Source organism: Molossus molossus, unplaced genomic scaffold (genome assembly GCF_014108415.1).
Source record: "Molossus molossus isolate mMolMol1 unplaced genomic scaffold, mMolMol1.p scaffold_m16_p_4, whole genome shotgun sequence".
NCBI lineage: Eukaryota > Metazoa > Chordata > Mammalia > Chiroptera > Molossidae > Molossus > Molossus molossus.
The window spans coordinates 125,930,213-125,954,419 of NW_023425377.1; the positions used below are offsets into that span (position 1 = coordinate 125,930,213).

The 24,207-nt window shown below is 49.7% G+C and overlaps 1 protein-coding gene across 4 annotated transcripts in view; it reads left to right on the forward strand.

The window, feature by feature from the left end:
- Window positions 1–1,739: 1,739 nt before the first annotated feature.
- The window catches only part of PDE5A (phosphodiesterase 5A), a 116,589-nt gene continuing 94,121 nt past the window's right edge, over window positions 1,740–24,207 (forward strand). The window contains exon 1 of one of the 4 annotated variants that reach the window (XM_036240179.1): window positions 1,740–1,810. Coding sequence is in view for 2 of the 4 variants with exons in the window: in XM_036240177.1 (XP_036096070.1) it covers window positions 6,513–6,625 (113 nt within the window). In the remaining 2 variants the exon portion in view is untranslated. Of the gene's footprint in view, window positions 1,811–6,512; window positions 6,626–7,115; window positions 7,137–7,751; window positions 7,820–24,207 lie in introns of those variants that run through there. The other 3 variants (XM_036240177.1, XM_036240180.1, XM_036240178.1) reach the window with 3 other exon arrangements.

A 24,207-nucleotide genomic window follows, 5' to 3' on the forward strand; every position in this document is an offset into this window, starting at 1 on the left:
AGATCTATTGAATTTTGAGTCCCACGTGCGGTTGCTTTGGCGGGGCCAGAGCAAATGATTTTGAGGGCGTCATACGGCCCACGGGCTGGACATTCCCCTGCTCTAGAGAACGGACTCCTCTCTTTAACAGAAGAGTATAGAAGTGTTCCGAATCTGAGTGTTTTCTGTTATTTTATGTCTCTGTGAGTGGTTACTATTGTTTATCAATGACAGTGACACAATCCCTCCATCACTCCTTCCCCATATGTGGGTGAAAGGGCAGGACCCCCCGAGTTGATCCACCTCTGAGATAGGACTTCATCACCCACAGGCGGTTGTCCACCCCGCCGTGGAGGTCCTGGGGGAACTCCGCAGGTGTGTCACCCAGGTGCACAGCACCCATTGCCAGGACTTCATCACCCACAGGCGGTTGTCCACCTTGCCGTGGAGGTCCTGGGGGAACTCCGCAGGTGTGTCACCCAGGTGCACGGCACCAACTGCCAGGACTTCATCACCCACAGGCGGTTGTCCACCCTGCCGTGGAGGTCCTGGGGGAACTCCGCAGGTGTGTCACCCAGGTGCACAGCACCCATTGCCAGGACTTCATCACCCACAGGCGGTTGTCCACCCCGCCGTGGAGGTCCTGGGGGAACTCCGCAGGTGTGTCAACCAGGTGCACAGCACCCATTGCCAGGACTTCATCACCCACAGGCGGTTGTCCACCCCGCTGTGGAGGTCCTAGGGGAACTCCGCAGGTGTGTCAACCAGGTGCACGGCACCAACTGCCAGGAAGGCGTCCAGTGTCCGTCAGACTGCCTCCTGTCCTCGGTGTGCGGCCCCTGTCGGTACGAAGAACAGCTGCTCACCACCCTCGGTGTAACGTCTGCTCACGCGGACCGGCCTTCCTTCACCAGACTGACCTCTCGGGCAGAAACCCCGTGCTTGGTCTGGGAGAGGAGAGGCCTGTGCTGATCGGAGCCCTTGCCCTGGTTCTGTTGTTGATAACTGGGCTTTGACTTTGAAATGGAGACTGATGCTGAGATTTCACTCGCCTACTTCAACTGCCTCGCTGACCCTACTGTGCGGATCTGACACCTTCTCCAACAGCGGCCTCAGAAACTGCTACTTCACACAAGCCTCAGAGCAGGGCTCGTCTTCCTAAGCGTGGAGAGACTGCCAAAGACCACGAAGAGCAGTAGCCTGGTCAGAGATCCATGGTGGACACAGTCACATTCAGTCACAGCAGTTCTGCCCAAGTGCTCTAAGGGAAGGCCCACATTTCTCCTTAAGTTGGCCCAACCAATAGCTGTGACACATGCTATGTTTAGTCACCGCCTTATCAGTGTCATTCCAGGTGCCCCCATGGTCCCCTCCTCCTGGTGTGAGCCCCTCCCCTGGTGAGGGCAGAGTCTTGACTTGCTTTCAACAGACAGGCCACGGCAAGGTGAGGGGATGCACGGATGTTTGTGAATGTGGGGTCACCTTACCTAAGACCGCAGCGCCGTCGTGCTGGGGGCTCTGTCCTCTGGCTGTGGGGGTCAGGAGCCTGCTGGAGACTTCGTGAGACAAGGAAATGAAGGAGGTTTGAGGAGCAGAGAGGGGCCTCAGCCACCAGCCTGGAGGGTCTCCGCTGGCACCCAGCAAGGAAAAGAATTCCTCATTTCGATGATCGACCGTGGGGAGCTGAATTGTGCCAGCAGCCTGGGTGAGGGCGGAAGGGGATCCTTCTCCGGTTCAGCCTCAGAGAAGCCCGGCTCTGCCAAGCCTCACTCGGGATCCGCAGAAGCTGGGAGAGAGAAAATGTGCCTGGCTTTGAGCCAGTAACATTGAGGTAACATTGTTGCATAGCAATAAGTAACATACTGCTCCTCGGTCTCTCGTCTTTTCTTAACCTTGAATCATTGTGGAAAGTTCCCCAATCTGGGCATGTTTGTGTGAAAATCCCTCAGTCTAATCATCATGAACAGATGCAGGCTTTTGGCAGGAACAGGACATAAGTAAGTTGTAAGTTGTGTCCTTCTCTGTACATCCTATTGAAAGGTGTATACTTTGGTTCCTCCAAATGTAAGTGATTCTAAATTGATCACTTGGTTAGAGTATCCACACGTCTTTCCTAGTAATGATAGATACTTTCCCCCCTTGGTAACTAATAAGTAACTCATGAGAAGATACTTTATGTAAACATTTACATAATGCTCACCCATTCTTTTAGCAACCATTTAATGACTTTCTAACTACATGCGTCCTTTTCTGTTCACTGGTTGTCACTCTGCTGCAAGGAACATTCCCTTCTCTTTTATGTCTTTGCTTATCTAGTTATTTGTTAATATCAGTACGGAACCGTAGTAAGTTGTTACTACCAGGTCATATCATGATATTCAAATTGTCCCCCTTGTGTCCATTGGAAGCCGCCTCCAGATACATGTTCTGTCCTTCTGATATGTTGGCATCGTTCTTTTTATCCTCACCTGAGTGTGTGTGTGTGTGTGTGTGTGTGTGTGTGTTCATTTATTTTATAGCGAGAGGAAGGGAAAGAGAGAGAGAGAGACTGACAGACATCGATGTAAGAGAGGAACCGACTGGTCGCCTTCCGTACATGCCCCGACTGGGGATCGAACCAAAACCTAGGCATGTGCCCTGACCGGGAATCAAACCTGCAAACTTTTTGGTGTCAGGGATGATGCCCCAACCAACTGAGTCACCCAGCCAGGACTGTTGGCATCATTTTTAAGCCTTTTTCATTTTCTGGCAAAACGAGATTTTCCAGGTACAGTGATACCTCGGTTCTCGAACATAATTCGTTCCAGGAGGACGGTCGAGAACCAAATTGTTCGAGAACCGAAGCAATGAAACCCAATAGGAAATAATGGAAACTGGATTAATTCGTTCCAAGCCCCAGAAAATGCCTATTTACTGGCCTAATTTGTATATAATATGTAGAAAAACATAAGTCTCAACAAGAAATAAAAGTGTACAGTATGTCTCAGGGTTAAATTCAGTGTAAAGCGTGACTCTCTCCACAAAGCGTGACTCTCTCTCTGCACTCACACTGATGACGCGAGCAAGGCGCGCTGGGCCGAATGAACGCCATTCGGCTCAACTCGGCTCATCTCGGAAGTTCGAGTTCCAAATATTTGTTCGGATTCCAAGACAAAAGTTTCTCGAATCTCCTGGTCGAATACCGATTTGGTCGAAATTCGAGGCGTTCGAGAACCGAGGTATCACATTTTGTACTTTCCTTGTCCTACCTGGACCTTTTCTCCACAGGCTGCTGGTTTCTTTTAAAATGAAGAATGGTATCTGGTAACCAACGTACGGGTACTACGTGTACTCCCTGCTACCGAAATGTCATTGCTCCCAGCATCTCTCAGTGACAAAGCTGGGCGTATACAAAATAATGCAAGATGTATACATTAAAAACTACAAGACGTTGCTGGGACAAATCTTAAAAGACTGAACTGGACGGATAAACATACAATGTTCATGGATTGTAGGATTCAATATTATTAAGATGTCAGTTATGAAGACGTCTTTGCTTAGCATCTCCCGAGGTTGCCGTCAACTTAACGGCTGGGATTGTGGTCTTGCCTGAGGGTTGGGAAAGAGCCCCTTCTGAACGCACTTGGGTTGTTGGCAGTGTTCAGTTCCTTGCAGTTACAAGACTGAGGGGTGTTCTCGCTAGCTCAAACTCCTCGTAGGCTGTTAGCTGGGGACTGCCCGCAGCTCTTAGGAACTGCCTGCATTTCCTTGTCATGTGGGATTTCCCCTCATGATGTGCAGTGTTGAAATGTAACTGCAGGTTAAAAACTCAGTGTGTGTGTGCACATCATGAGGGGAAATCCCACATGACAAGGAAATGCAGGCAGTTCCTAAGCACACACACTGAGCTTTTAACCTGCAGTTACATTTCAACACCACCATGCACCTCGTAGTGTTTCCCCTTCAACAGTGAGAAACCTGGATCCCCTTTTATGTGCAAATATATTGAATCAGTCTTCTCAAGCCTAGACTACATAGGATTGCTACAAGAGAACAGAGGGTACTGTGTGGTATTGGGGGGGGGGGGCAAGGCAGGAAAGATGTTGTGAGTCTTAAACAGTTTGTGTTATCCTTTTTGGGGAAAAAAATTTGATCATCCATAGTTTTGTTTGTTTTTTTTGTCCTACTTGTATAACCAAAACCTTTGACAGTAGAGGATGACAAAAGCAAAATCCCACGGAACCTTAAAAGACATGTTGGAGAGTTGGCATTTCATTCATTGATGGGAATACGTCGGGGGGCTTTCTGCTAAGTTGTTGCACATCTGTGTGTTGTAAAACGCGTCAACAGCATCCTCCATGTAATTTCCTGCTGATGTTTATTATTTACTCATTCTTCAACTCATTCTAAAAGATTTGTGATGTTTAGTGCAATCCATACCAGTAAGTTGCAACATAAAATAATCGAGCAGGTTGAGATAAAGAATAAAACAGAGCCCTGGCCGGTTTGGCTCAGCGGTTAGAGCGTCGGCCTGCGGTCCTGAGAGACCCGGGTTCGGTTCCCGCTAAGGGCATGTACCTCTGTTGCAGTTTGTCCCCGGCCCTGGCCGGTTGTGCGGGTGGCAGCCACTCGATGTGTGCCTTTCACATCGATGTTTCTCTCTCTCTCTCTGTTCCTTTCTCTCCCCCCACTCTACCTGAACAAAAAAATGGAAAAATGTCCTCGGGTGAGGATAAAAAAAAAAAAAAGAATAAAACAGAGCTGGGAAACAAGAAGCCCATTCAGAATATGCTTACTTGTCAGAACTTTAAAGTTACAAGAGGTATTACTACAGATGTCATCTGAGTTTTCTAGAGAGAATAGTTTGAAACACCTCAGGCCCCAATCCTTTGTGATATGCTCACCTCGGGTAACAGGCCTTCCCACTGACCCCCCAACCGGTTATCTACAGGGCTCAAAATTGAGATGCCTGATGGAAGGATACAGCAAATGTTTCTCTTGCAGCAATTTTTCAGAAACATTCCTGGTTTCTGATCATTTAAAATCTGACATAATTGATCATGCATGACTTCACTCTGCTTTGCTTGCTTGTTATTTGGGGGCTGCGGTTACTTGCCTAGAACAGAGAAGCTTCAGAGCAGCTGAAGTTACAAAAGGACACTTATGTAATGCAGAAAGATTGCATGGAGGGACGGACGTTCTAGAAGTTCTCATATTATCAATTTAACGATGTGTTTTTATATAGTAGTAATTTCTTACATTGTTGCCAAGAACATTTTAAAAGGAGTTTGTTACAAGTATGTAGCCAAATTGCTTTTGGTATATCACTGCTAATGGTGTCCTTCACACCCCGTGAAACCTACAAGGCCAGATTTAATTCTGTCAAAAACAATTAGTTCACTGGAAAAAACACACACACACACACACACACACACCAGATTAAAACTGCAGGTGCCTGCGGGGCTATGGGGTTGAGGACGAGCAAAGGAAGACACAAATCCCTTTTTGTGAGGCAGGATGGGGATGGGCAGAGCAGGGCAGGAAGGCGGAGCCCTCTCAAACCCATACTTTTGAGGGGGAGGGGTGTAAGTTCATTCCAGTTAAACAGAATGAGGAATCCATTTGGAACTGGGCTAACGGGCTGCCATGCACTGTACCGGCAGCGCCCTGGTCTCGGGCTGACTGTGCAGAGGTGACCTTGTTTTCTGGCGGCATACACACGCCATCGTGATTATTCCAGGGTACCCCGCCCCTTTTTAACACAAAATCTCCTTCCACGTCGTGAAGAGAGTGTGTTTGATGCAAAGGCACTTAATTTATCATTATTATTAACGTTGTTATTTATTAACATTGAGCACAAAAAAGGCCGTGCTGGAAGTCACCCGAAAACCTGTCTGGTGGCCCATGCACACTGTCCCGGGAGCGCCAGATGGCTGGGACGCTGTGAACCCAGCTCCGGCTGGGCTCGGAGACGGTGTCCCCGCGGCCCCCAGACCCCAGCGCCTGCTCCGGCAGAGGAGACGCGCGGTCATTGTTCTCTCGGGGCCCAGAAGCAGCGTCCGCGGTGGCACCACCGCTCCCTCTCGGGGAGCCGTCCCCCTAGCTACGGCTCTCTGGGCTGGGGCTGGGTCTCCACGTCGCGACCTCTCCGTTCCTAGAGAGGGGCACTGGCGAACACCCCGGCACCTCCGCGCGACCCGAAGCCCGGCGCACAGCGCACCCCAGCGGCCGCGTGCTGCTCCGGCCGTGGCCACCGGCTTCCGGAGAGCTGGCCAGCTGCCGCCGCGGCCGCCTCGGGATCGGGGACTCGAGAGGCCGCCGGAGCGTCTGGGCGGGACCCCCGGGGGCGCGGCTGCGGCCCCGGCCCCGCCCGCGACACCTGGAGCCCCAACTCGAAGCGGCGGGGCGGGGCCGCAGGCTGGCCCGGCGCCCGCGCTGCCCGCCTAAGTCCGCGCGCTCGGAGCGAGGCACGGGGAGGGTCTCGAGGCCGCGGCCGCTCGCAGGAGACCCCGGCAGGGGACCAGCCCCCGCGAGGCGCAGGGCGCGCGGCCGGCATGGAGCGGGAGGGCCCTGGCCGCGCGCGGCCGCGGGACCACGACTCGGTGGAAGCCTGGCTGGACGATCACCGGGACTTCGCCTTCTCCTACTTTGTCAGGAAAGCCGCCAGGTAGGAGGAGGCCCGCGCGGGCCGGCGGGCGGGGCGCCCGACCTGGCTGCTGTCTCCCCCCTCGTCCCCTGCCCGCACCGGTGCACAGCCTCGGTCCCGGGCCTCGATTTGAAAGTAGGTCCCGGTCTTGTTATGGTGCAGAGACCTCGACTTTAAGCGAGCGCAGCCCAAGCACCCAGGCGTGGGATTCGATCCAACTTGCTGGCAAAGTTCAGATACAAAAATGTCGCAGCGGCCCCGGCCCCCGCCCCCGCATTCCCGGAGCTGTTCCCGCGCGCCCGCGCTCACGGCCTCCGGCAGCCCCGTCCGCCTCCGGAGCCCTCAGCCTCCACAGCGACACCAAAACAGTTTGAGCCCCTTCCCTGCGGCTCCGGAAGCTCCATTCCCGGCCCGGCCCGGCGGCTGCGCTCCTCCCCCGTCCCCCTCGCCCGGGCCCGGCGGGGCGGGGAGCGGGGAGGGGGCGACACGGCGGGGCAGCCCCGGGAGAGCAGCGCGCAGGAGCCGTCCTCGAGTGAGTGCTGGCGCCGCGTCCCCTCCGGTCCCGGCTGTCCCGCGCTCCTTCCTCGCTCCCGAGCTCCAGGAGCCGTGGCGGCGCGGCGTGGAGTGGACGTGGAGACGGGCGGGTCCGGCGCGGCCAGAGCGACCCCAGGGCCAGCTGCGCCTGGTCCAGAGCCAAGGCCGACGGCCGCGGCGGAGGGCGGGGACGGAGCTGTCCTCTGGAAGGCGGCCGCGCCGAGGGCATTGGGGCTCGCGTGGGAAACGCTCTCGGAGATTTGGGAGGAACCGAGGCTGGAGCCGGGGGACAGGGCGGGGAGCGGAGAGTGGCGGGCGGGTCCTCAAAGCCCGCGGACTCGGTGCGGAGCCTGGGTGCGGACAGGACTCCTGCGCGCGCTCCGACCGGCTCCTGAACGACCCTTCAGAAGGGCGCGAGCCGGCGCTGGTCGCGGGGCCGGGGGTGATGGTGTGGGAGCCGACCGGGGCTCGGTGGGGGGCTGCCGCCGCTGTGCTGGGCGCTCCCCGCCAGGGGGCAGCGCGGCGCGGGACGAGGCGGCAGGGGAGCCGGCTCCAGTCACCCGCCTCACCTGGGCGCGGCGTCGCCCCCCGCGCCTGCTGAAGTCCGGGGTCGGCCGGGGCTGCACGGTCCACACCTCGCCTTCCCACGTCTGCTATGTTGCCCTTTGGAGACAGAACGAGGTACCTCCCCAGCACCCCCTTCTGACTTCCCCGGGCCCGGCGGGCCGGGGCTGGGTGGCGGCGCCGGTCACCAGCGGGGGAGGCTTCACTGACAGTGAACCGTGTGCCATTTGGACCTCCTGGAGTCTCTGCAGGGCATTGTTTTTGCAGTGTTAGACGGGGCCCTCTTTAACCCCGTTTCTCCTAAGGAACGTCCAGAGTCGGGGTCGACGTGACCACCTTCGGGCGAAGGCTGGGAACAGATCCCGTCTCTCTGGGTGAATTCCTGCCCCTTCTGAAACCAGCTCCAGCCTCGCTTTCGCCTTCTCCCTTGGAAGCCCCACATCTAAAGCGCCGGAGGGGTGGGGATGAACCCTGAGCTGAGAGCGGTTTCTTTCCTGAGACGGTTTCTTTCCCGAGGCGCTCTCTGCAAGTACGGGCTGAGCACGGAGGCCAGCGCCCTCTGGAATTGCCCTTTGCTGTGGGGGACAGTTTTCAGAGGCCTCTCGCTACCCCCAGACCATCTGTCCTGTCTCTGTCACCCTTGCACACTTCACCCTTCTGCTCTCGCGGAGCTGTGGCCACAGGCTGGGAGTGGGCCGGGGAAAGGGCTGATTTTTAAAGTGTGAGGTGTGCTCTTTAGCCGGATTACATTAGAGATTGGAAGGGAAAAGTTATTTGTCTTACAAATCAGCCGAAATGCTCTTTTCTTACCCCCTTTCCATTTAAAGACCAAAGTGGGGTTGCTTGGTGGTGGTTGTGGACTGGTCACACCCAACAACACAACTTCAGAGCCACCCAGAAGTTGGAAAGTGGTATTTTAGTGGGAAGTAATTTGAAAATGTTACTTTTCTTTTCACGTTGTGTTTTCTCCCTATTGACATAGGATGAAAATCTTAATTCTCAAAACTAAACTCATCAGTGTAAAATTTACATAATCTGAGATGATACTTTTCTGTTAGGGCTGTTTTAGGACAGCTGATGTGGATGGTCGGTTGCACACTTTCTATGACCTGTGAGTGTGCGTGTGTACTCCTAACAGAAGAGTTTATGTTGAGTTGAAGTTGGAAAACGAAAGTATCAAACAGTTGAGAGAATTTCAGGCCCTCAGTTGCAGGAGTTGCAGAGTTGCTGGGAGTTGTCAGTGTGTAGCTAGAGGTGCTTCATGAAACAAACAGTTCGGTCTGGGTTTGTATTTGGTGGCGTTAAAGTCAGATCTGAAGTAACAATGCGAGGTTGGGTCGTCGTTGCTTATAAAATTGCCACACTTCTAAACCCAGAGTGATTCACTTGGTTGTAGTGAAAACTTCCTGCAAACATTTTAACTCTACAGCTAAGATTTCGTTTTTTAACTAGAAGCTCACATTACTTGGCTGTATTCCCTTTTGTTACTCTTTGTAAGTGTAAGTGAACAAACACTGTAGGTGACTCAGGAAACCCATGAAACAATAGAGTTAACATACTTTTGGATTTGGTGGCCGCCTGTGCCCCTTAATGGGTTTGGTGATGCAGAACTGTTTTCTTGATTAAATTGTTGTCTTTTGACTGTTATGCATGCTCCTCTGTCCTCTCCCCAGACGGAGTGATCTGTGCCCAGTAGTAGGCACTGAACAGAACGAAGGTGCTGACCTTACCCTTCCTCAGTTCTCCTTTAAGCACCTGTGCGTTGGGTTGACCTTGAAACCTGTTATGCTGCTGCATTGCACTGTTTCCGGTAACTATCTTCCAATGCAGAGTTAACTCATTAAAAGCTATGGCTTGGAACACAGAAATAGATGTATTTAGTAACAACCTGTGTATGTGAATTTGAGTGTCAGCGGAACAATTCATAACATAATCTATTGGCATAAAAATTAGTTAGAGACGTGTCCCAGGACAGCTCCCACCCACAATGTGGGAGACAACTCGGGAGACTGATAATTAAGGGCCCTGATGCCCCTGCGTTCTCAGATGTCGCCTTCCCCGTGCAAATGCCACTTTCACAGCTGTTGTTATTCTTAACAGCTTGTTAGAATAATGTTACCTTTCATTAGCTACAAACCAGCTCTGTGATCCCCGCAAGCTTTAGTCCCTTAGTACTGGAGGGGTAGCCTGATGGGCTTCATTTTTTAAATTGATTTCAGAGAGAGGAAGGGAGAGGGAAAGGTAGAAACATCGATGAGAGAGAGAAGCATCAATTGGGTGCCTCCTGCATGGACCCTACTGGGGATCGAACCTGAAACCCGGGCATGTGCCCTGACGAGGAATCGAACTTGCAACCTCCTGGTGCCTGGGATAATGCTCAACCAACTGAGCCACACCGGCCGGGCCACAATGGGCTTTTTATTGCTTTGCTTTGTACTAAGTAGGCAAAAGCTTGAGAATATTTGGCATCTACTGGAAGGAAAGTGGAGAATATGAAGTGAGGACAAGTTTTATAGCAGCTTCCATCAAAGTCCAGAAACAGACGTTTCCCCCTCCCCCGTCGTCCTGTGTGACCGGCTTCCCGCTGGACCCGCAAAGCTGCCACAGGGTTGCTGTTCCCCGTCCTGTGTCTGCGCTTCTCTGTCTTTCGTCCTTTCTTTCTCTTACTCTTTCTTTTGTAATTATTTGTCACCTCTAAAAGCTGTGACATTTTGCCCTGGCCGGTTTGGCTCAGCGGTAAAAGCTGTGACATTTTTACTGGCACGGTATTTATATTAAGAGCAGAATGGGTAGAAGGTAAACATTGCTGATCCACTATTAAAAACTACCGTTTCCGTCATCACAGAGGAAAGTAACATCTCGGTTTGCAGACAAATGCTGTGCGAAGCATATTTTGTGGAGCGGTCACTAGTGTTGAAGAGAATGGAGCCCTGTGGGCATTGAGTCAGTCTGACTTTGACGTTATTTATAATGCAGGGTGGGGCAAAAATAGGTGTACAGTTGTTCCTAAGGAAAATAATACAATGTGTAATAAATAATAATGCAAGAATAAACTCGGTGTTTCATATACTCACAACTGTACACCCCCTTTTGCTCCACCCCGCATTTTTACGATGGTAATTCTGGTGCAGTAATGGCCCTTTTTGCTTCCGGTGTTTATAACAGGGCCGATAGCCAGTTTAAAGCTGTGTTTTATGGCCTGAAAGTACTCATATAGATTGAATGAGAATTCGTAGGAGCCCCTGGAATGACGTTTCTTGTTCCCTTCTATCCCGGGGTTTCACACTCAGATCCATGTGGAGCCCTGCAGAGCAAAACCTTGGTTCCTAAGAATGTGCTGGAATCAATACGGTGGCGGTTGGTCAGAGGTGGATATTCGGAGATCACTCTTTTGTTTAGTATCTCACAAACTTAAATAGGCTTGTAGCTCCCCCCACCCCCAAGTTTGTGGTCTGAAGATTTATGGAAATTGCCAATATTTTTACAAGATCATGTCTTCAGTGCCTCAAAATGAGTCGTTTTTAGCACTTTGATTTTGTCATATAACAAAATTTTCTTTAAATAATTCCATCTAAAGTAGATGATTTGACTCTGGTCTCTGATATCATTTTTTAAAGTATTTGTGACTCCATCCTGGCTGGTTTGGCTCAGCGGTTAGAGCATCCGACTGCAGAGGGAAGAGTCATGGGTTCGATCTCTGCTCGGTCCGGGTCACATTGATTGGGAGGCAACCAATCAATGTGTCTGTGTCTCTCTCACATTGATGTTTCTCTCTCTCTCTCTCTCTCTCCCCCCCTTCTCTCCTCCTCTTCCTCCCTCACACCCTAAAGAATCAATTAAAAAACATCCTAAGGTGAGGATTAACAAAAAAATAGTATTTGAAACTACCTTCAAGTTGTGTGGGTGAAGGCTGCATTGTCACCCTTATCTGATGACTGAGACTGTCTTCCTGCCATGGTCTTCTTCCTCCAGATTTGAAAACACACAAAAAATCTTAGAACTTTGGTTGGGCTTCCTGGTGCATTTTAATAATATCCAGGAAAGATTTCTTTGTCATTGAAAAGGCTGAACAGAACTGCTTGATGTTTGTTAGTTTATCCCCCAAACATTTTCAACCTAATCATGTATGAAACCTGCAACTGTTGCGTTGAGTTCCGTTTGCTCTTTGGTCTCAGAGCTGACTGTGGGATAGAAGCCGCGTCCTAGGATAAAAGCCCTCAGTAAGGACTGTACGACAAGTGAGTAGGTCAGAGCTGATTGACAGTGGAGGGTTGAGAAAGGACTAATTTCTGCATTTAGGATGCAGACTAGCTACTGACTGTGCAGGGCTTCTTAGGAAATGAGTTCAGCTGCACCGACATACATCCAGTTGACCGATGTTACGGCTTGATGGATGGGTCCTTGGAAACGTCTGTTACAGTATCAGGTTCTCCGTAAGAAGTGCCTGTGAGCCGCATACCTAGGAATAAAAACTGAAAAAAGTCTTTCCACATGAGTCACTCATGCGATATTTAGCTCTGTAATCTTGTTAACCGACGTGGTATTCTCATTTCATTTTGAATTATATCTATATTTTTATGATGTACGTGCTTCGTTCATTTTCTCTAAATGGTAGGAATGTATACTTATTGCCAAACCAATGTTTAAAGCAGGTGCAGCAACCTGAGAGTTAAGTTCCTAAGAATCATTTTGCCAAGTATTCAAAGAAGCGTTTAAACATGTGTATTTCTCTAGTGTTTAGTTTGAAGTGAACATGCCTTTTTAAAAAAATTTTTTTATTTATTGATTTTTAGAGAGAGAGGAAAGGAGAGGGAGAGAGAGATGGAAACATTGATGAGAGAGAACATCGACTGGCCGCCTCCTGCAGGCCCCCCACTGGGGATCGGGCCCACAACCTGGGCCTGTGTCCTGACCGGAATCGAACTGGCGACCTCTTGGTGCAGGGTTGATGCTCAACCACTGAACCACACTGGCTGGACAAGTGAACATGCTTTTTAAAGTCCTGTGTGTCCTTGTTGGCCTCTGTATTGGTTGAGACTTTCCCCTTGAATCTGAATTGTAAAGGAAGATTAACTTTTTTGCAAATTATTTTCTCTGAATAATTTTATTACACCCAAACTTGAGAGACCAAAGAGCCCTTATTTGATATCATATCCTTAGTGCTAATTATAAACAATAAGAATCATCATTTCTACTCTCTGTTGGATAGTTCTACTGAGGTTATGAGAAAAGACCCTGATCTTTTGAGCTGATGAAATAATTGAAACACACACACACACACACACACACCCACCATTGACTTTTAGAGGTAGACCAGATCATGTGATTCAGTGTTGCTCACACTGCAGTAGTGCACCCCTGCTAAAGACATTCCTATGGTCTCCATCACAGTAGCTAGAAAGCTTTGGGTCACAAGAGACAGAAACCCAACTTGAATTTGCACAAAATTGACTCGCGTCATTGAAGTTCCTGGAGGTTAGTTTGGCTGTGAAATTCAGCTGATGAAATAATATTGTCAAAATTCTGCCTGTTTCTCTATTTAACCTGTTCGGTCTTCAGTCCACTCCCCCACCCCCCACACCCGTCCCGGGGCCCTGTGCTGTGGTGGCTACAGCTCCCTGCGTGCTTTCTTCGTGTGCTGGGAAGGCGTCTTCTTGGCAAGTTCATGAGAGTCTTGAACTTCCGATGTGAGAGAAGCACCTTCTTCTCTGTATCTGTCCTCGAAATGACTCCGGTCCTGCTGTGTCGCAGCCTGCCCTGGACCCATCACCGTGCCCAGGACAGTGCTGTCTGACCACCTTGTCTAGGCATGTTGCCCCTCGTGTGCTGTGTCCCCGGGGACAGGGGCACTCCCAAAGGAAGTGAGGGCACACCCCGGAGCCCCAGACGGCTGCCACACTGAGTGTCCTCTTCCTTTCCGTGTAACGTTATTTCAATGTGAAAATGTTAAGATGAGTGTCATTTAATCAGTTCAGCATGTATGCAACCGTAATACCAAAATAATTGTATAAGTGAATTATGACTAAAATGAAGACTCCAACCAAATGCCAGTGGACAGCGCTCACTAGATCGCCTGTGGAGCGAACAGGCCCCGGCTGCGGGCAGAGGGCAGAGGGCCGGGCTCAGCTCCCGCCCGCAGGTGCCCTTGATGGATCTGTGCTCCGCGGGGCCCCTGTGTTTGAACAGTCGGGAAACTTGTTCCTACAGGTAGCCTGCCGGCTTCTCGGCTGTGCTTGGACTGGCAGCATAGTTCATGTTGCATCTACTACCTCTGTGATGTTCTCTCTACCCAGAGCCACTGGGCTGCGGGGTGGTTGATGGAACAGGATGGAAACCTGACCCGTTACAAGGTGGTCCTCTCCGCAGCGTGAGGTGTACTTCTTACACCTCCGTTTTGTTTCATTGTCGTCGGTGTGGACACACACAAGCAAAGCGTTTTCATGGCAAAGGTGCAGACCCTCCTGCCACACTCGGCGTGCCCGCTCCGGGTTCTCAGACCTCGGCCTGGCACGTGCCAGTCCCGTCCAGCCTCCAGGGTCGAAGCTGCAAAGCAAACCAACGGGCCAATGGACAGCGTGGGTTCCGGTGGCTGTGTTTCCTTCCAGCTAGGTTTTCCTTCAAGGGACATTTTCCACGCGTGTGACAGGGAGTGCATGGAAAATTACAACGTGTGTCTCTTCCAACTTTCAGTCCAGTTCGAATGTGAAACCGTATGAAGCAATTCTGATTTTATTTGTGTTTGGTTCCAGCTAGCGTCTCAGATATTTTCATAGCGGGGGGGAAACTTGGAGTCACTAAGTAACTGTAGACGGAGCCTTCATTTTCTCCCCGTGCCAGACTCAGGGGGACGCCTCCGTGTAACGCCGGGTAGAGATTTTGGAGGATGTCAGTGGAGGTGCCCCAAACCACCCCTGTTTCATTGACCACCCTGCTGTGGGATGCTGTGTGTTGGGTGCTGATAGTCTTCGCTGGGAGACTGTTGGGCACATTGCAGGAGGTTTAACATCACTGGCCCAGACGCTGAGTTCCCGGGGCACCCTCGTCTTTGTGACCCACATTTCCAAATGTCCTCCAAGGGCTGGTTCGAAACCCCTTAACACTGATATCTCTGTACCGTGGTCAAGGGCCCCAGGGGGGGCAGATCCACGCTGTAACCCCAGACCACCTCGAGGAGTGGGACCTTTGGGATGTGATTCGCTCTCTCTGTAGAAAGGAAATAATAGCGTTTACTTCCCAGGGGTCTCGGGGAAGCCGAAGGAAGTAACGTATGCTTCTCTGTTTTCGCTCGTCCACTCTGTCGCCTTGAGACTCGTCATGCCTTCGTGGGGTCATGCTCTTCGGTAGTCTGGGAAGTGGGACTGCAGCGACAGAGGGGTGATTTTATAGACTTTACGTGCCCGTCTCATCTTTCAGGTACATTTTTACTAATGGTTGGAACAGAACCTCTGTGGATTTTGTAAGGTGCTGGAAGGGGAATTGGAATGGGAGGCCGGAGCTTTGCTGTTAACTAACTTTGTAGCTGGCCCAAGCTCAGCCACCTGGGCGATCAAATGGGAGGGAGGGGGGCATCAGGGCAGACATTCATAAAGGAGCTTAAAATTCTCACTGGGGTCCCAGCACTCTCCATGCTCAGTAGGGGAGCAGAGTATCAACTTCTCAGATCAAATCCCTCCCTTCTTTAAGTATTTCCCAAACAGGAGTAGTGGACCCAAGTCAAATTATGCAAATAACGTGACCGAAACTGTCTAAAACGAGAACCCAAGAGCAGGAAGAGTAACCCATGTTATATTTTCTGTGAGTTATTTTTGTGTGTTTCCTACAGATAATTTTAGCAGATTGCCATGTAAGCTGTCTGCCGTCCCTTTTCAGACAGGAAATTCACACACTCCTTGCAGTTCTGGCCTTTAGGGATTAATTCTCATGACTGATGAAGAACGCACGGGAGGGAAAGGGACAGGGACGGTGAGTGACCGGTACGCAAACACACGAGCCTGCGTGTGTGTTCCAGTCACTCAGGCCTGCGACTTTTCACTCTTCTTTTGAGGCACGTCAAAAATCTCCCCAGATGCTCTGCTCAAGGGACCTGCCACGTGGCCAGCCTTGGGGCCGGGGTGTCCACCCACTTGCGGAATTTCCCCAAGTGAACCCCCTTGTGTGGAAGCCAAATGGCCCACCTGCCATCCCCAGGTGTCCGGTAGCAGAACACTAGAGCCACCGAGTGTCACAACATTCTTCCCGTTTAGAACTTTGGTCATGAAGAGATGTTGCCATTGTTTTCATCGTAAGTCATTAGTTGCATATTTTCTCACATTTGTTGGCATTTTTATTGTATCTTTGATACTTGGAGGAAAAAAATTGTCTCCCAAATCTATATAATTTTTGGAAAAAAAATTAATTTTGAAGTAGTGATGGAAAAAAAACAAGTTCCATTTTTGCATTTATTTTTCTCAGCGAAATGTTAGGCTCTTAATCTTTATGTGTTTTTCAGAAAAGTGTGTCATAGGTAAATGTAGTTATTGGTCTGGGGAGTCTGTGTATTTCACTTGTATTTTGAGAAAATTCTTACATTAAAGCAACTTTTTTTTTTTTTTAATATGACTGTTTCTGTAGAGAAATTAGTGCATTTAAATTAGGAGCTTAAAACAAAGCAATGGCTAACATCTCATTTTTCTGTAGAAGTCCATTGAATAAGTTCTTTTTATACTTACAAAAAAAAGCAACTTGAAAATATACTCCATTTAATGTTCAATGAACTTAGAAACAATAACTGTTGTGCATTAAACACAGGGGCCAGACTCCATACTGTCCCTTTAAATACATCCGTTCCTTTCCGTTCTCACAGGGCCTGTGAGGGGCGGTGGCGCTGTCTCCATTTTATAGGGACAGTAAATGATGTCCCTAAGGTCTCGCCCTCGAAAGAAGTAGTTCTGGGCCTGGCTGGAGGCCCTCAGTTGGTCGAGCATCGTCCTGGGTACTGAAGGATTGAAGGTTTGATTCCCGGTCTGGGCTCGTATGAGAGATGTCTCTCTCTCTCTCTCTCTCTCTCTCTCTCTCTCTCTCTCAGATTAAAAAAGGAGAAGAAAAAGAAAGAAGCAGTTTTGGGGTTGAAGCCCAGTCTTTGCCACCCAGGGCCCTGACCACCGTGCTTACTGAAGTTCTGGGCCACTGTTAACGGGAGCAAAGCAAGGGCCCAGAAGGGTGCCCCTGCGGATCTGAGTCCGGCGGAGGCTGAGTGCCTCCCAGGGCCTCTGCCGCACGCACATCCGAATGAGGGTCCCGAGCCTGCCCTCCAGGGTTTAGTTTCCATATATAACTTCAGAGTATAAAAGTGGGAACTCTCAAGTGACATTTGAGAATAGAGTGGCTAGAAATGTAGGTACCAGGCCACTGCAATTATATTTTTAGGGTTAGAACACAAATACCCTAAGCACAGTATATTTTCAAGGAACGTGTACCCTTTGACACACGACTTCAGGCAGGAGTACAAAGCACTCCAAACGGCTGCTTTACAAATAGGCTCCGGCTGGTATTTTTAGCTCGAAAGCGTTATGTTTACATCACATTTTTACTTCGCCTTGTAAATTCTTTCTCCTTACTCTTCTACATGCCAAGAAATATTCTATAAAACCTAGGCAAACTATTTAAATGCTTTCCCCTTTCCAGACTTCTGGAATAGCGAGTGTATATATTGAGGCATTTCTGTCTTTTTCAAGAGTCGTCTTGCAGGCTGAGCGGGCCCCTGGATGTGCGCAGGGTGCCTGGACCTGCCGCGCGGCCCCTGTGGCGAATCCCGTTCGCCATGCGATGGGCCCGTCCCGCCTGCCCCGTCCATACGTGTGCACGTTCTGTTTGTTATTTCTAGAGAGCAGGCCTGTGGGAGAGGCTGTGACTTGTCTGCATCCGTGGAAAATTTCTAGAACACAAACTAGGCGTAGTGATGTTATTCCCTGTGATACGTTTGTCATAATTCTGAGTGAAAATGAGGAGTTGGAGAAGGGAGAGCGTTTTCCTTCTTAACAGCATGTATGCCTTAGAGTGACCTTTCATCTTTTCAATGAATAGTGCTAATCAGTTCATGAACTTTCTAGAAAGGAGGAGATGAAGTGTACCCAATGCACAAAACGTTAACCCACTTAAATATCCGCACAAAGTCGTTACTATTTTGGCACCCTTAAATTTACTTATTAACTTAATTGAGTCTACCATATTAAGAATGATACACTTTTCTCTCTTCTTAAAAAATATAAGCACTCAGCCCTGGCCGGTTTGGCTCAGCAGTTAGTTGGCCCTCGGACCAGAGAGTCCCGGGTTCGGTTCCTGCTAAGGGCATGTACCTCGGTTGCAGTTTGTCCCCGGCCCCCTGTTGGGGTCGTGTGGGCGGCAACCAGTCGATGTGTCTCTCTCACGTTGATGTTTCTCTCTCTCTCCTTCCCTCCCGCTCTGTCTGAAGATAAATGCAAAAATGTCCTCGGGTGAGGATAAAAAAATAAAATATATAATATATATAATATACATATATATATATTATATATATATAGGCACTCAGAATGTGTGTAACTTTGATGAAATAGTTACAACCATTATAAAAAAGAAAAACAACAATTTACCCTCGAAGCTTCCTGGCTCCCAGAATTCCTTTGACCTTGTTTATCATTCACAATGTACTTATTCACCCCTCTGTGTGTCGGTGAGGATGCCAGATGCCAGACGCTGCGAATGTCAAGTTCAGCCTTTTCCCGGGCAGCCGCTGCCCCCGGCTGCCTGGCCTCTGGGTAGGACCTTGGTTCGTTTCATGGGCGCTCTGCCCACTTGGTGACAGCATCCAATGGAGGAGGGAGAAATCAGACCACCCTTCCTCATGACGCCAATGCTCACGTCGGGTTGAGCTGCGAGGGTCTTCCCTACAGCATTCCCTAACATCCCCAAATATCCCAGCCTTCCCTAGAGTGAACAGTCAGAGACACACTTCTGATTGGAGTCACCATCACTTAAACAGATTTGAGATTTGAAATTCAAGTCGCATGGATGGCAACCCATGGCAAGCTGTGGGTGGCTGCCATCTAATCAATGCCAGTCCTCGGCTCTCTCCTCGCTGGGTGTGGGAAGGGGCCCCGCGTGAGCCCGGCTGCCTCCGTGGTGTATTCGGGTTTGGAAGGACAGGTGGCACTTACCTGGGCAGGACGGCTCCTAGCGTTGACGTTGGTACCCTCCTGGCTTCCCCTCCAGTCGTTTTAAGACATGTTGTCCAAGTTTAATTAAGAACAAAACTAAATCAATATGCCCGTTTATAGAAGGTGTGTGCTACACCCATGTGTGAGGTGGGACATTTTTCGTGGAGTAAGAAGTCATGAGTGATTGGAGGACAATAAAACGGGTTTGGGGGCGGAGGGGAGGGTCCAGGCGGGACGTTAGCTGTCAGGATCTTGTCATCAGTGACAAACTCTTGGCACCAGGGCTCCCTGCTGTCCCCTCGGCCGGGCTTCATGTCCGCACATAAGGCCTGTGGGCTTTCGTTAGAGACTTGAGCAAGTTCCCTCGGAGACCAGACGGAGCCCCAGGCCCGCGGTGCTCAGCAGGGAGCCTCTGGTGCGGGAAGGGACAGCGCCAGGTCCCGAGTGCACGTGGCCCGCGAAGAATACCTCAAGGACCACATGTTTCTCGCTCTTTTTGCTCAGATGGCTATACCGTAACTTACGCGGAGTTACCATGTGACAGCATTATTGAGGGTGGGAGTGGGGAACTTAGGGTCTATGAAGAACAACCTTCCGAAGTCTCAGCTTCGGCCGCAGACTTTGAGTGCTCGGGGTGGGAGTGACCCGCTGACTTCCAGGCCCACGAGGCCACTCGGCCTGTGGTCTCGTAGCACCTGGAGGACGCTCTCCCCCTCGTCCTTCCCTCCTCCTCCAGGCAGCACTTCAGGGGGAAACGATCAGGTCCCCACTGGAATGGGGCCTGGGTACAGGAGACACAAATGCTCCCAGGTGGGTCCTCTGACCTGACCCCCGCAGCCCAGGGTGAGAAGTGAGGAGGAAGGAGGTCTGCTGCCTAAAATTGAGGAAGCCGTCCAGCCAGTGTGGCTCAATGGTTGAATGTCAACCCTGCACCAAGAGGTCACCGGTTCGATTCCCGGTCAGGGCACATGCCCAGGTTGTGGGCCCGATTTCCAGTGGGGGGCATGCAGGAGGCGGCCAGTCGGTGTTCTCTCTCATCGATGTTTCTCTCTCTCTCCCTCTTCCTTCCTCTCTCTCTAAACTCAATAAAGGAAAAAAATTTTTTAAAAAAAGAAAGCCGAAGGGCAAAGGGCCAAAGTGAGTTGACCGACATGATGGCCCCTCCTGGCCTGCTGCAGTTCGCCGTCGTAGGGACTGTGCCATCGTAGGGACTGTGCCATCGTAGGGACTGTGCCATCGCAGGGACTGTGCCTGCAGCTGCCTGTTTCCACAACGGAAAGATCAGCTGTGAGCTCCAGAGAGGTGGTCCTTGCTTCAGCCTCCCACCTGTGTGGTCTTGGAGCCAGAACCAGCATTTTCTCCTGATAACTCTCCAGAATCCAGAGAGGTGTTCTTGACTTCCTGCCCTGCTGGAGACAGCAGCACCCAGCCCTCGTTAAGGGGCAGCGCAGGTGCTGTTGGCTGTCTCACGGAGGATGAGCTTGAGACTCAGAGGAAGAAAGTTGCTCGCACCGGCCACACCTCCCATGAGCAGCAAACGCTAAGATTAGGTTAGAATTCAGGACGCGTGGCTGGCAAACAGCCTTCGGTGCGTTGCAGTCCCGAGAACTAGCAGCTGAAGGAGGAGCGCCTCTCCCTTTCCTAAGGAGATTGCAAGTTACTTGTTTTCCGTTAAATACATTCGATGATGTGGTTTTGCAAGTAAAATGAAAAGGCTTGATTTAAGGAGGAATTTGATGCCACCAATGATTAATCCAAGACCTTTCAGAAGGTCCAGTTATCCTACACAGGATCACAGTGTGGTGGGCACACAGGATCCTTCGTGCTCTTGGGACGATAATGTCAGGGTCGGTGAGTCCACAGGCTGGAGCTCGTTGATGTGCTACACAGAAAGCACCTGTTCTCTGTTGTCTGTGCACCTGCAGTAGCAGCTGGGAAACAGAATCTAGAAACACTCGGGGGGCAGCTGAAATACAGCACGCCCGGTTACCGTGGGATTTCAGAGGCTACCGCTGCTAAAAAGTTACTTGCTGTTTATCTGCAACTCGATTTCAGCTGGGTGTCCTGTGTCTTTATTAGCTAAATCTAGCAGCTCTAAGAATGACCTTTCTTGAACACATTTATTTTATATTCTTTTCAGTGCATAGTTTTAGATTTCTAAACCATGGCCTGCTTTCAGAGAAATAGACAGATTCAGATTTTTAAATATATATACATATATTTTTATTGATTTTTAGAGAGAGAGGGCGACAGGAACTGGGGTGGGGGTTTCGTTGAGGTCGGGTTTTATTCTCGGCTCAGTGAGAAGCCAAGTAGTGTCGTTCAGATGCTAAGACCCTTGGGGACACGTTGCTCTGGGTGGTGAGTAGTGGAAGGGGAAGGTACCCTTGGAGACACCGGTTAGGGGCGGTGGCCATGTCCAGGGGAGACATGGTGGGTTCGGGGCTGGGTGCAGGACAGGAGGTAGAAATGAACAGATTGGGGTAGGTTGGGGTGGTCAAGTTGGCAGGACTTGAACCGGACAGGAGAGTTGAAGGCAGCAAATTGAGAGTCATCCCCAGATGTTTGGGTTGAGGAACCGGGGAGGCGGAGGCTGCTCCTGTGACCATGAGGGAGCTCACAGCCATGAGACCGGAGCCAGGTGACAGGTGAAGAATCCCGTCTCCTCCATTTCAGTTCTCTGTTTAGACGCCCATGTGACGTCCTCAAGTAAGTGGTTTGATTGAAAGAGAGAAAAGTTCATCGCCATTTTCCAATCAGCAGGTAAGAGATCATCGTGGCTAAGTTTAGGTTTGTAGCTGAAATAGTTAAAATGCCTGTTTCTATATTGAGTTAACCGTTTAAGTCCCGGGTACATAGGTTAAATTCGCGGGAGATATGTTAATGTAGACACACCGCTCTTTTCCTGTCTCACGTTTTCTCCGGACAGTTTTATTCGAAACGTCTCCACACGTCTTTGACGGGCACCTGCAGTGTGGACACCCATGTCTTGAACCCTGCGGCTGCAGTTTTGAGGGGTTGCATAAATGCCCCCCACAGTATGCCACCCTCGTTTCTAAGTTTGTAAGATACAGCATTATTTTAATCGATCTATTTTGCTGTCACTGGAAAGTGTGTTCTAAGCCACAACATGAATTTATAGGACATTTACATTTTTAAAAACCTCACCTGAGGCTATGCTTAGAGATAGGAAGGGAGAGAGAGAGAGAGAGAGAGAGAGAGAGAGAGAGAGAGAGAGAGGAAGAAGAAGAAGAAGAAGAAGAAGAAGAAGAAGAAGAAGAAGAAGAAGAAGAAGAAGAAGAACTAAAGAAGGAAGGAAGGAGAAAAAGAAAGAAAGAAGACAGGAAAGGAAGGGAAGGGAAGAAAGATATGAGAGAGAAACCTGGTTCCGTTACCTCCCATACCCACCCCAACTGGGGATTGAACCTGAAACCTTTTGATGCACAGGACGACACCCAAATAACCGAGCCACACCAGCCAGGGTGGGACACTTACATTTTTTAAAACTCTGTGCTGAAGGTACATACTTGTGAACTGTACAATATACCTACCCACTAGGTTACTTTTAAGAGACTTTTAAAAGCCTTTTATAACTGTATCCATCCCTTGAAATGATGAGTCATCCTTGAATCTCCGTGTTCCCTTTTTTACCCATTGCACTCTAGGCTGGGAGCATTTCAGAATACTGTACATTCACCAAACAGTGCATTTTTGTTCAAAAGAAAGTAAGGGAACATCCCATAAATGGAAGACTTAGTAAGACTGAGACATAAGGCCGCCCCTTCGTTGTCCCTCTGTCTGCGTTCTTCTTTCTCACTCAGTAAACCGTGGAGATTGTTCACATGGCTGCACATGACCACCGCCCCGTGTCTGCCTTGTGTTCCGTTGCTCACACGTGCCGCGGTGCATCCAGCCAGCCTTCCATCGGTAGGGTTAGGTTGCTTCTGGTCTTGGCTGTAACAGTCCATGCTGCAGCAACTGTCCTGGTTCTGCTGCCACACACGTGACATCTCTGAAACAGAGGGTGAATGCATTTTAAAATGTGTTGGACGTTGCCTGTTTGCCTTCTAGAGAAGTGATATCAATTTTTCCTACAACCAAAGAAATTACAGAGTGTCTGTACCACCACACTCCCCAAAACAGTGCATCGTCAAACGTTCTGCACCCTGGCCACTCGGTGAAGATAATCAACGTGATTATAAAGCAGAGACTGCATTGCTCTCACTAAGGGCAAAGGCTCTGAAATATCGGCAGTGGTAGCAAGTGTTTTTCTTTCTAAAGTAAATTCTCATTTAAGAAAATGTCAGGTCTTACGCGTAACCCAGATTTTAAGTTATCCGGTACTCTAGGGTGTTTTTGGATTTTTTATTGGTTTGGAGAGGAAGGCTTAATGAAAACCAGTCTAACTTTCAGATAAACTAATGTTCTTATGTGGCCTATGAATTGTCTTAGAAGTTCGTCTCCAAAGAAGAGTTTTTAAAATGTCTAAAGTAATGGTACTGTTGATTAGCATAGATTACAGCTTTCCAAGGGGGATGATTTGAATCCACCAATCCTTGAAAGTGTATGATCTGGGATGTTTGTTTAAAAAAAAAAAAAATCACCCACCATGAAGCCTGTAGCTCTAATAGATTTCTTTCACAGGAGGGTACATTAAAAACAAATGATTTACCCTGGCCGGTTTGGCTCAGCAGTGGGAGCATCGGCCCACGGACCAGAGCGTCCCGGGTCCGGTTCCCGCTAAGGGCACGTACCTCAGTTGCAGTTTGTCCCCGGCCCTGGTTGGTCATGCGGGTGGCAACCAGTAGATGTGTCTCTCTTACATCGGTGTTTCTCTCTCTCTCTTCCTCCCTCTCTCCCTCTCACTCTATCTGAAATGCAAAAATGTCCTCGTCCTCGGGTGAGGATTAAAAAAAATAAAAAACAAACAAACAAACAAAAAACAAATGACTTAAGTGTTTTGGACTGAACGTTTAAACTTAGGTATTGCTGACTTTAAAATGCCCATCCCTTACAGCAGTAGATAGATAACCTATCTACCATTATTGAACGGGCATTGTTAGGATAATATTTCCAGAAGTCTACAATCCTTCTATACCAGTTCAAATCGTTTCTATTTCCCATTTCCTCTTAATCTCATCTGTGTGTAGTGGTATAGATAAAGCTGCCTGAAACCAAGCATTTAGCTAGCCAGCTACATTTAGTTAAACCTTTGTTTTTAACTCTCACCCATTTAACTTCGGAAAAAGTTTTGTGTCTGTTTTCCTGAGATGATCACCAAAAGCAGTGATGTGCACTTGAACACAAACTGATTTTGAGAGACGCAGGCTCAGG